This window comes from Phocoena phocoena, chromosome 15 (genome assembly GCF_963924675.1).
Source record: "Phocoena phocoena chromosome 15, mPhoPho1.1, whole genome shotgun sequence".
Lineage (NCBI taxonomy): Eukaryota > Metazoa > Chordata > Mammalia > Artiodactyla > Phocoenidae > Phocoena > Phocoena phocoena.
The window spans coordinates 37,819,438-37,830,695 of record NC_089233.1 but is presented as its reverse complement, the minus strand read 5'-3'; the positions used below and the strand labels follow the sequence as shown (position 1 = coordinate 37,830,695).

General features: G+C 63.2%; 1 protein-coding gene across 1 annotated transcript; it reads right to left on the bottom strand.

The window, feature by feature from the left end:
- Positions 1-43: 43 nt before the first annotated feature.
- LOC136135351 (mesothelin-like protein) lies at positions 44-7,575 on the bottom strand. The gene is given in 18 exon segments (XM_065893242.1): positions 44-216; positions 859-1,114; positions 1,324-1,448; positions 1,525-1,634; positions 2,249-2,376; positions 2,455-2,610; positions 2,688-2,777; positions 2,779-2,879; positions 3,213-3,313; positions 3,315-3,349; positions 3,558-3,648; positions 3,934-3,970; positions 3,973-4,114; positions 4,198-4,324; positions 4,442-4,533; positions 5,515-5,635; positions 6,655-6,775; positions 7,536-7,575. Coding segments are annotated over 18 exon segments (2,046 nt in total).
- Between the last annotated feature and the right edge of the window lie 3,683 nt (positions 7,576-11,258).

Here is an 11,258-nt window from a genome sequence, read left to right as displayed (position 1 = left end):
TTATTCAAATCAATCAGCGAAGTCAGTCCGCGGAAACCCCTCCTCAACCCCAGTTCTTCATCTGGAAGAAGCCAGAGGGCAGGGGCAGCATCTCCCTCACTGGCTGGGGCAGTGACCTTGGGCCCAGGTCCTCAGTCTGGCTCCAGGTCCTGGGAGCTGGGTGTGGGCAGGGACTGGCCCTGCAGGCCCCTGGGATGCGGGACGTGGCCAGGTCCCCTGGGCATGGGGCAGGCATCTTGGTCTAGGCAGGCATCCAGCTCCACCTACCAACCCCGGTTTTCCTGCAAGTGGTGCTGGGGCAGTGCTGTCTTTGGAGGCCATGGGGCAGGTGCCCTGTGAGTGGTTCCAGCTGGGCCCCAGGGTGCTCCAATACAGCAGCCACAGGAGGCCTGACGGCAGGGCCACAGCAAGTGGCAGATACCCCAGGTGGGCTGCCTGTAGGTGGAACATGGAAGGAGCACCCTTCAGTCCAGCTGGGATCCCCCAGGCTGTCCTGCCTCTCCCAGGCCTGGGCGGCCCCTGTGCCGGGCTCAGGGCTCACACCATCCCTGTGGGTGGGGAAGAGCAGTGAGGACCCCCATGTACAGCTGCTCTTCTGGGTCCCGATGGGGACCTCAAAACTTCCCCACTCTCCACTTTCTGCTGCTCAGCAGATTTTGGAGGAGGTGTCCCTCAGCAGGCAACGCAAGGTGAAGCCAGTGTCACCCAGATGTCACCCGAGGAGGCAGATGGAAAGAGTAGGCCAACGCTGAATGAGATTGGGCGCAAGACAAGAAGCTAGTAGCAGTTGGGGGAGGGGGGCACACAGGGCAGAGGGGGGATGGCCCGCTGGAGTGGGGAAGGTGGGTGCAGGCATACCTGAGCTGGGGTCAGTGCTCCAAGGCCGGTCTGAGGTGGTGACTAGATGGGGCATCCAGGGGATGGTGTTGGGGGTCCCAGTTGTCAAGTGGGTGAGGCCAGTGGGGCCGGTTGGGTCCGTGTCCAGGCCCAGCTCGCCCAGGGCTGACCGATTGAGGCTGCAGAGCCAGGAGCTGATGGTGGGGTGGCTGTGAGCCTTCTGCAGGTCCCCCATGTTCTGGCCCAGCAGCGTCGTCACGTTGCCCACGCTCAGGCTCTGCGAAGGGAGCGAGGGGTCGTGGGCGGGGTCAATGCTTGGCCGGAGCGCAGGGGTGAGACCCAGCAGAACACACCTGCAGAAGTGACCTGGGGCCCACACTGCCTGCACACCTCTGACTTTGGGGTGGGTGTTGGGGCCTGCAGACCGTAACCTAGGCATCCTCGTCTAGGCCAGCCCCAGCCCCTGACGGGTAGCCCCCGGCCCACCTGCAGCACTCGGGTGTTCAGACTGGTGAAAGTGTCAGTGCCCACGGAGACGTTAGCCTGGGGCAGGTGCCGCAGCTCCTCCACGGGGGCACCGCCTAGGGGCGGGGCAGCGATGAGGGGCGAGGCTTCCTGGGGCGGGGCTTCCGGGAGGCGTGCCCTACGCAGGGCGAGGTCTCACCGAGGTGGGGGGAGGCGTGAAGCTGTAGTAGGCGTCTATGGTTCTGGCGGTGCCAAAGGCCTCTCGGGCCTTGTCGTAGAGCACGTTCTTGCGGCTCTGAGGGCAGGAGGAGATGTCCAGGGCTCCGGCCAGCCTGGGTGGGGGGGTGAGGCTGATGGGCAGGCCAGAGGCCCCTCCTCCTCTGGACGCTGGGCCTGGCTCCCGCTTTCTGAACCACAGCTTTCCTCTTGCTCTCCGTGCTAGGTTCAGTAGTGTCTCCTCCAAGTTCACGTCCACTCAGAACCTCAGAATGTGAGCTTATCTGGAAATAGGGTCTTTCCTAATTGTAGCTGTAATCAAATTAAGATGTGGTCATACTGATTTAGGGTGGGCCTTGAATCTAACGACTGGTGTCATAAGAAGAAGGAAACTTGGACATGAACACAGTGGGAAGCCAGCTGTGACAGAGGCAGAGATGGGGGTGATGCAGCCCCGAAGCTGGAAGAGGCAGGAAGGAGCCTCCCCTACGGGTTTCAGAGGGAGGCCAGCCCTGCTGACACCTTAACTTCAGACTTCTGGCCTCCAGACTGTGAGAGGACACATTTCTGTTGTTTTTAGCCACTCTGTTTGTAATCTTTTGTTACGGAGGCCATAGGAAGGAAGCTAATCACCTACGATGGCCTGGCCTGGGCCCCCACCAGATCCTTCCTTGGCCGAGGAATGGAGGTGGCTCCGAGGTGTGGGGGGTGGGTTGCTGGGTGGGCTCACCAAAACTCCAAGGGCTGGATGGCCTGGATCTGGCGGGGGCTCATCCAACAGAGGCGGGAGCCCCCATTGGCCACAAGCAGGGCACTGGTGATGGTGCCGTTGTGGTCCAGGAACTTCTGCAGGATGACCTGTGGGCAGGGTTCGGGTCTGCAAGGCCAGGGTCAGCGGGGTCCCCTGCCCACCCCCACCCCCACCCCCACCCTCACCTCTGTCTGGTTCTCCAGGGCCCTGTCTGGGGCCAGCAGGGCCACGACCGTGTCCTTGGACGTGATGTGCCACTGGCCAATCTCCGCATGGGAGTACAGGTAGGCCAGCGAGGGGATGAGCTGCAGCTGCTCCTCGGGGACGCTGCCTGGGTAGACCTGCAGTGGGAGGCAGGTTGTGGTCAGGCCACACGGCTGGCCCACCACCTGCCTCCCACTGCCGGTCACTGGCGCACCTAAGCCAGCTTGGCCTTGACGACTTTCTGGCACTGGGTGGGCAGTGGGTGCTGCAGCAGGGGGTCCAGGTTGGCCCTGAGCACACGCACGGCTGCCCGGGCAGGACTCGAGCTGCACGCAGTCGTAGCACACCAGGAAGAGGCCATCGTGCAGCGTGGCTGCAGTGATGTTGCCAGGGATACAGGGTCTCCCTGTGGCAAGGTGGAGTACAGGTGTTGAGGACCCAGCTGGTCAGCACTGCTGCTGACTTTGGGCCCCACCTCACTCCTGACCTTGACCCTTCCCAAGCTTGACTCCTAGCCAATAACTTGGCCTGGACCAGACTGACTCAACCCTGACCTTGGTCTCAACTCCCAGTCCAGCCCCACCAGACTCTGACCACTCCCCTCAACCTGGACAGAGACCCTGGGCCAAGCTCAGGAGGTCCAGGCAGAGGGTGCCATGCCTCTAGTGCCCCCACTCCGGGATGAGGAGCCCGAGCAGGGGGAGATGCAAAATCCCCAGGCCATGGTGGCCACACTGACCTGTGTCCCACTTGGGCCGTGAGGGTACCAACTTGGCCTTGGCCTCGAGGAAGCCAGTGCCAAAGCTCCTGGCATCATGCTGGCTGAGCTGCCCTGCCCGTGGCCACTATGTTGCCAAAGAAGTCTAGGCCCACGGCCTGGCGGGCGGGCCTGGAGAGTCCACACCCTGGGGAGGGCCACCAGGGCTACCTGTTCCCTCCTTCCTCCCCACAGACAGAAACTCTGTGACGGGGAGCGACTGGGGACAGCAGTTGGGCATCAGAGTGGCTGCCGGCCGACCATCAGGCCTGGGCAGGCTGGTGGAAGGTTGGCTGGATCCCCACCCACCCCGGGGTGCTGCCCTACCTCCTGTAGCTGCATCCACAGGCTGGGGCTGATGTCGGTGGCTAGGGGTCCCAGAGCCTGCAGCCCCTCCAGGTTCCAGGAGCCAGAGGGCCTGGTGTGCGAAGGGGGCTCTGTGTCGGGCCCTGAGCAGCACCCAGACCCCTCAGACCGCCTACCCTCCCTGAGTGCCATTCCCAGGGCCTGCCCAGCAGAGACTCTCCCACCCCAGGCCTCTGGGCACCTCAAACCCATACCCCATAGGCTGCAGGGTCAGAGTGGGGTGGGAGCGGGGTCAGAGGTTAGAGGTCAGTGGGGCTGTGGACATTGATCTCCAGGCTGCCTCCTCTATCAGGTGGAGGAGGGGAAGCCTGGGCAGATGGCATGGGCACCCACTCACCCGAGCCTGGTCCTGCCGCTGGCCAGCAGCCTGTGAGGGCGGCCATCAGCTGGGGACAGCGCCGCAGGTTCTGCAGCACGTGGGGGTCTGCAGCCATGATGCTGGATGCATCTGTGTCACACACCAGGACCCCAAGGAGCAGCAGCAGGTCGGAGGTGCTGAGGCGCGGGCGGGGCCCTCCCTGCAGGACAGCAGGTCAGCATGAGCCTGGTCCTACTGCCCGTCACCTGTCCTGTACTGGCCTGGCCGGCCCACGGTGCCTACCAGGCAGGCCAGGGCCCTGTGCCGCAGGGTGGCCCTCTGGTCGGGCAGGTTGGCCAGCAGCCCTGTGTTGCCCTGGGTTGTGCGGTAGACGAAGGCCTGGCAGTCGGTTTCCCTCACCTGTGTCAGTCTGTGGGAAGGTTGGGGGGCTGTCAGGAGAGGGGGCAACTGGGGGGCCTCCGAGTGACTGAGGTGTCCCTGGGGAGCATGCTCAGCCCACGCGGCTGGGCGCTGGGCGGGGAGGGGCACTCATTCGTAGAGGAGCAGCAGGTTGGTGGGGTGGAGCTCCAAGTTGCCCTGGAGGCCTTGCCGGGTGGCCAGGTTGGCCAGACAGCTGAGCTGGGCAGGGCAGGCAGCGTGTCACTTCCTTGCCCGGCCGGGGGCTTGCCCAGCCCCTTTCCCTCTGCCCATCTTAGGGCCCCCCACCTACCTCTCAGCCCCCGTCCCCACGTCCACCCGTCCCCTCCTTCTGCCTGCTGGCTCTCTGTCCCTGGACTTCATGTTTTCCTCTTCCTGCCTCAACCTCCACAACGAGAACTGGCCTCAGAACGGGTCAAACCCAGCTTGAGAGCCCCCTCCCCTCTGGCATCAGGCCCTTGCCCACCCCAGCCCCCACTGCACCACATTGGCTCACTGAGGATCTGCTTATCCGATGCGCCCCTGCCTGGACGTCTTGTCCCACTTACTTGGCCTACTTTGGGGTTGTTTCAGATTTATTACTAAGTTTATATTAATTTTATAATAAGACAAAATAATAGCTTTCTTTCCTTCCTTCCTTTTATTAAACTCAGGGACTGTTGACGCTTGGGTCAGCTGTGGGTCCAGGTGAGCTCAGCTGGCCCCTCTCACAGCCCAGGTGGAGGAGAGGCCAGCAGGCTGGAAGATTACTCGCCCTCGGGGAGCCCGGAGGACCTGCCACAGGTGCCAGATGGAGGCCAGGTAGGCAAGCCCTCACCAAACCAAGAACAAGAGGCAGGAGTCTGTGGGTGATTGGTGAGAAGTCCTGGAAACAGTCCATAGTGGGCCACACTGGAACATCATCCAGGGGAGGGAGAAGCCCACCTCAGAGGCTAACTTCCCGTCTGCTGGGTGACCTGAGGGGTGCATCTTGTGTCAGCTAGAGACAATCTTGCAGCTCTCCAGCACAGGGCCCTTGTGCTCAGGAGAGCTACTCCGTGTCCTGGCACCACATTCCTGGCCCTTGCTGCCTGGGTCCTCTGCCAGGGATGCCTCCCTTCCTGCCCGTCCCCGGGGTCCTTCTCCAGGGAGTCTGCCCTTGCCCTCGACACCCAGGCAGTCTCGGCAGGGGCCGCCGCTGACCTGCCAGGCTCCGAGGAGGACATGCTGCGTCTCCATCCTCCTGATCAGAGTGGCAAGCTGGTCCCGGGCTAGCTGACTGGCCGGCTGGCACCAGAAGCCTTGCAGGAGGGAGGTGTTGGCACTGGGCAGAAAGGAGATAGACAGTGAGGGGCAGAGGGAGTAGGGGCCCCAGACTGCAGCATTTGGGGTGGAGGTCAGACTCCTCAACACAGGGTCGGGGTGAGAGACCCAGGAGGTATGGACAGCAAGGCTCTGGCTGTCAGCATATGCATACCACACATTTCCCCCGAGGGCGCCCTGTTGGTGCTGGACTCTGAGCTATGAGCAGGGCTTAAAAGTGGCCCCTGTCCAGACTCAGGGTCTGGTTGAGGCCCAGTTCCAGAGCTTGGGGCTCTGAGGTCCCAGCGATGGCTGAGGTTTTGAAGGGCACCTGTTGGGTGACTGCAGCCAGGCCTTCCTCGTGATGTGAATCTAGTAAGATCCGTGCACAGGGGAGGGTCAGGTCTCATGAGACCTTAGCCTGGGCCCGGCTGGTCCAGCTTGGCCTCCAGCCCTGCCTGATCAGTCAACTGACGGATCAATTGATTGATGGCAGATCAGTGGCCTCCAACCCCCACCAGGACAGAGTCTCAGTTTGGGACCTGAGAGGGCAGCAAAGCTTGGGGCGGAAAGAAGAAAGCTGAGAGGCCTCAGGACAAGAAGTGATTGTCGGGACTTCCCTGGCAGTCCAGTGGTTAAGACTCCGTGCTTCCAGTGCAAGGGGTGTGGGTTTGATCCCTGGTCGGGGAACTAAGATCCCACATGCCGCATGACGCGGCACCCCCCAGAAAAAAAAAAGTGATTGTCTGCCGGGCCGAGGTGGGGGACCCGGGCCCCAGCCAGCCGCGATGGCCTGGGGTCCTGTCCCAGCCATGTGGGTGTGACTGATGAAGGACACCAGCTGCCCTGAGCCATCTCCAGCGAGTGACCTGGGCAGGCAGGGCCAGGCCCCCCATACAGGAGCCGGGAGTCAGTCCTGCCCCGGCCATGCCTGGGCCGTCAAATGCAGACCCTGGAGATGGTCCCTCCTTCTCACCCCCACCCAAGCCTGCCAGGGAATCTGCTGGGGAAACTTGATTGTGACTCCGAACCTGCACTCACCTGGCCCACAGGTTGGCCCTGCTGACATCCAGCCCTCCCTGGGTGGCACCCTCGGCCTGGGGATGAGAGCAGTGGGCAGTGAGTGACACCAGGAAGGCGAGGCCTGGGCTCACCAGGGCACTTGGAACAGAACAGGCCATAAACGTCTGTGTGGGAGTGTCCAGGGTCGGTCTCCCCAGGGCTCCCTGTGTCCCGGGTGGGCCTGTGACAGCCCCAATACGGAGTCCTTGGGAGCTCCACGGTGCTGGTCACCTGTGTGCCAGCCTGGGTCTGAGCGTGCTGTGTGACCAGGTGAACATGTGTGGCAGTGTGTCTACCTGTATACACGACTGTCTGATGCTGTATGCCTGTGCCCCTAATGGTACGTACAGTGGTGGTGGTGTATACACAAGTATGGTGGGGTGTACATGTGTGGGATGGCATGCATGACTACACAGTAGACCTGTGTGCCTGCTGGTGTGGCAGTGTATACATTCTGTGACGATGTGTAGCTGGTGGCATGTGACTGTGTGTCTGGAAGCATGTACACACCTATGTGATGGCCTGTATGCATGCCTACCAGTGTCCACCTGTGTGCACCTTCTCCCTCCACCCCCTGTGTCTCTGTCTTCACAGTCTGAGCCCTGAAACCCCCGAGCAGAGGGACAGGGGTCAGCTACCACCTTCTCCTGCTCCCCGGTTGCTCAGTCCCTTCTAGCCATGGCCCGCTTTGTCCCTGCCTTGTCCCCAACAGGACCCCCACCCGCAGTGCCCCATCTGTGCCACCCCCTTCCCTTCCCAGACCCCCAGTAGAGGCTCAGGAGGAAAGAGGGTGATCCTGCCACCCCGAGGAGACGGCCAAGGGAGCTGCCCCCCAAGGGGGGGAGGGAGAGTCATCTCACCTGCTCTGGGGCCCATGGCTGTGTGGTGCCCACTGGTCATCCTGGCAGGAAGGCACCGGGGTCACAGGCAGCGGGTCTGGGTCAAGCTGGAGAGGAGACAGGAGGTGGTGAGGCCGGGACAGGGTACAGAGGGGAGGTCACCACCCAGGGTCACACAGGACAGGTGCCATGCAGGGCAGGTGACCGCGAACCTTGGGCTGCAGCCGTGTCTCTTGGTCTTTCAGGAGGGCACAACCCACAAGCAATGTGTCTCTGGAACAAAAGGGAGTAGCAGAGGGGGAGCCAGGCCAAATCCCAGCTTTCTTATCACAGGTCAGGGCTCAGGGGATCTGCAGCTGGGCTGCTGTGTCTCCAGTGGACAACTCTCTCAACAGCTCGGAGGTGGGGGTGAGCGGCGGTCCCAGTGAGTCCCTGCAGCAGCTGGGGTGAGAGGCCTGCTGGCCCCCAACCTGCCCTGGTGCAGCCCCAGCTTCACCCCCACACCAGGCGGCCCAGGCAGCCCCCTTCCCTTCTCAGGGCCTCGGATGCCCAGTGAGACCTGGCCCCGGGCACAGCCCATGCTGCAGCCTGCTGGCAGCTCTGGCCATGGTGGAGACTGAAACTGAGGCCTGGGGAGGGGTTGTGCCAGGGAGCCTGGTCCACACTGCTGGCTCTTGGACCATGGCCTTGCATGGGCTGCTGGCTTGGGGCACCTGTGGGCCTCTGGACTCTGCATGGCCCAGGAGGAAGATGGGGAGGTAACCGCCCCAAGTGGGGGCCAAGATGGAGGCTCAGAGGGGCTCAGCTACCTGCCCAGGGCCACACAGAGGCCAGACTCACAGCTGGGACCCTGTGCGTCCAGTTGGTCATGGTTCCCGTCCCACCCCCGCCCCTCACCTGAGCACCAAGAACTCTGTCTGTCCTAGAAGGAGGCTGCTCCAGGTCCAGGCGGCAGATATCAGAAGCGGGGATATTGTAGACGTGGCGCCAGGAGCTCCAGACACCAGTGGTCCCACCCCGCTGTGTGTCAGCCCCTGCAACTGAGCTTCGGGGCGCAGGGATGGTGCAGGGTGGGGGCACCACGGTCTCCGCTCACCTCCATGGCTCGCTCAGCACCCTGCCCTGCCAGCCACCCACTCCTGCAGTGATGCCTGCCAGGCAGACTTGTAGGGGAGGGGCTGGGGCTATACCAGGTGATGCAGCCTTGTCAGCCCCTGGAGGCCCCAAGAGCAGTGGGCACCTGCTCCCCAACCTCACAGGAGCGGGAGGCTTAGCTCCCAGTTGGCGGCTGCCCAGCACACACCCCTCCCCTGGGGGGCCTGGCTCAGCCATGACCTTGCCGTGAGGGTCGCACCTGCGTTTGTACACGTGTACACCTGCACTTGACATGTGTGCTGGCATCCGTGTGTGAGCACACACATCTGTGTGCACACATGGTGCATGTGGTTCATGTGTCCCCTGCAGGGATCTTAGGCACACGTGGCCCCACTGTGGGGCCTGGGTTGAGTGACATGTGGCGTGTTTCTGTACTGTGGATACTGGAGCAGAGCCGGCTATGCATGTCCACACGTGTGTGCACTGTGGGGCAGGGAGGGTGTGCAGGCAGCCTCAATGGGAGAGCTGTGCCTGCCACACATGTGGCCCTGGTGCCCAGCACCCTGGGGCCCAGGACAGGGACGGCTCCACAGGGCAGGTCTCCAAGGCAGAGCAGGAGGTGTGGCCGCGGGAGGGTTGGGAATGAAGGTGCCCACAGACACTTCTTCCCCAGCTGAGGTGGGGCGGGCTGGCTGCCCCAGGCTGGCCCTTGGCCCCAGCTTTCACCACATCTGCCCCTGCTTGGCAGGGCCAAGAGGGCTCTGGGGCCTTGAGCCCCCATGACATGGGTTCAGCCACTGAACAACTACCACCTGCATCAAGGGCCACACATGCCCATCGAGCCAACCCCGCAGACAAGCAGAGGTGCTGACCCTGGGGGACCGACAGCTGGAGGGACCAGCTGAGGATCGCTCCCCGGCCCCTGGATAGGCCCCATGGGAGTCCAGCTGCAGCGTCTAGAGCTGGAGGGCACCCAGAGCTTGTGGTGACAGCCCCTCTCCCCTGAAAACTGTCCAGTGACTCCCCGTCCAGCTGGCCCAGGATGGGCTTCCAAGGGCCCCTTGGCCACCAGGAGGACCAGCTCAGCTCCATCTGGCAGGGTGTGTGGCAGTGAGGCCAGTGACCCCCAGGGTCTGGAGGGGGGCGGGGTCCAGGGAGCAGGTCCCACTGGAGGTGGGCAGGCTCACCCTGGGCTCTAGCACTGACCCCCTGAGGCTGGCTGGTCAGCTCTGGAGCAGTCAGTTTTGGCTGAGGGCTTGCTGGAGCTCTGGGTGCTGAGGGGTCTGTGGGGGTGGGATGTCACTTGGTGGTGGGGTCTCCACCCACCCCAGGGTCCAGGCCTGGCTGAAGGACACTCCCCATAGGCCAGTGAGTGCAGGAGGCCAGATGCTGGCTGCCCCTTTTGGGTTTGGCCTCTAGGGAGCCCAAGGCCCCGGGTGGACAAATGACCACAGCAACAGAGCAAGTGCTGGGCTGTAGAGAGTCACACCCATCCCCAGCTCTGTCCCGTACTGCTCTTGGAATCCGGCCCCCGCCAGCAGCACGGCACAATGCTCGCCGTACACACGAGGAGACTGAGGCCCACGCTGGCTGACGGCTTGTCCCTGTCCACACAGAGTGAGCAGGGGCAGGGTTGGGCACTTGGGTGTGCTCCTGACCTGCCGACATTGTGCCCCCTGGAGCATGACTGCTCATGGGCTGCCCCACAGTAGGCTGTGGAGGGTAGATGGACTGGGTGGACCCCATGTCCTGGGGCCAACGGGAGAGGCAGCATACCTGTAGGCAGCAAGGTCGGGATCTGTGGTCCTGGGGGTTCTCAGAGGGGCTGACAGGGCTCTTCAGGGGGAGGAGCCAGGCTGTGGGGAGAGGGGAAATATACATGGAACATCCCCAGGGCAGTTCCTACCCATGGGCCCCTGTTGCCCTTCCATCCTGCCTTCCCTCCCTCCGTGGCTGCCTGTCTGTCTGTCCAGTCTACCCCTCTTCCTGTCTGTCTTGTCGCTTGCTCTGCAGCCTCAGCCCATGGGCCCTGAGCCAGGCTGTCATGCCCAGGTCAGTGCTCTGCGGCAGGTCACGCCTGCCCTCCGCTCTCCCCTAGGCCCCTCCTCAGCCAACTGGTCCTACCCTGCAGACCATCAGTCAGGGTTGTCCCAAGGCCCCAACCTGGCTGACCTCCTCAGGCCATTTGGCAGTAAGCAGGGGCTGGAGCCCCAGGGCCACGTGGTGGCGGCAGCTGTGTGCTCCCGTCCCTGTGGCTGGGGTCGGGGGTGGGGGCCCTGGAGGCTGGGTCCTGGCCCAGCCGAGACTCCTGGCTACAGAAGGGTGGGGATGGGGGTGACCCTTGGCTCCCTGGCCTCACCAGCAGCTTCCTGGGACCTGAGCGGGGGGACAGCAATGATGCCAGCCTGCTGAAGAAAAATGATTCTCTCTGTCCTGGCATGAGAAACGCCCTCCAGAGTTCAGGACCTGTGCCCTAGGGAGGGCCCCAACATGTGGCCAGTCGCTGGGGCACAGGGAGGAAGACCTGGCCACCCTTTGGGGTGTTGGGGGGTAGCCCTGCCTGAGCTGGGTGGGGAGGGGCCCCTGGGGGCACCTGGAAGGAAGGGCTGTCAGGGTGGTCCTGGCTTGGCCACAGCCCCTGTAGGTCCA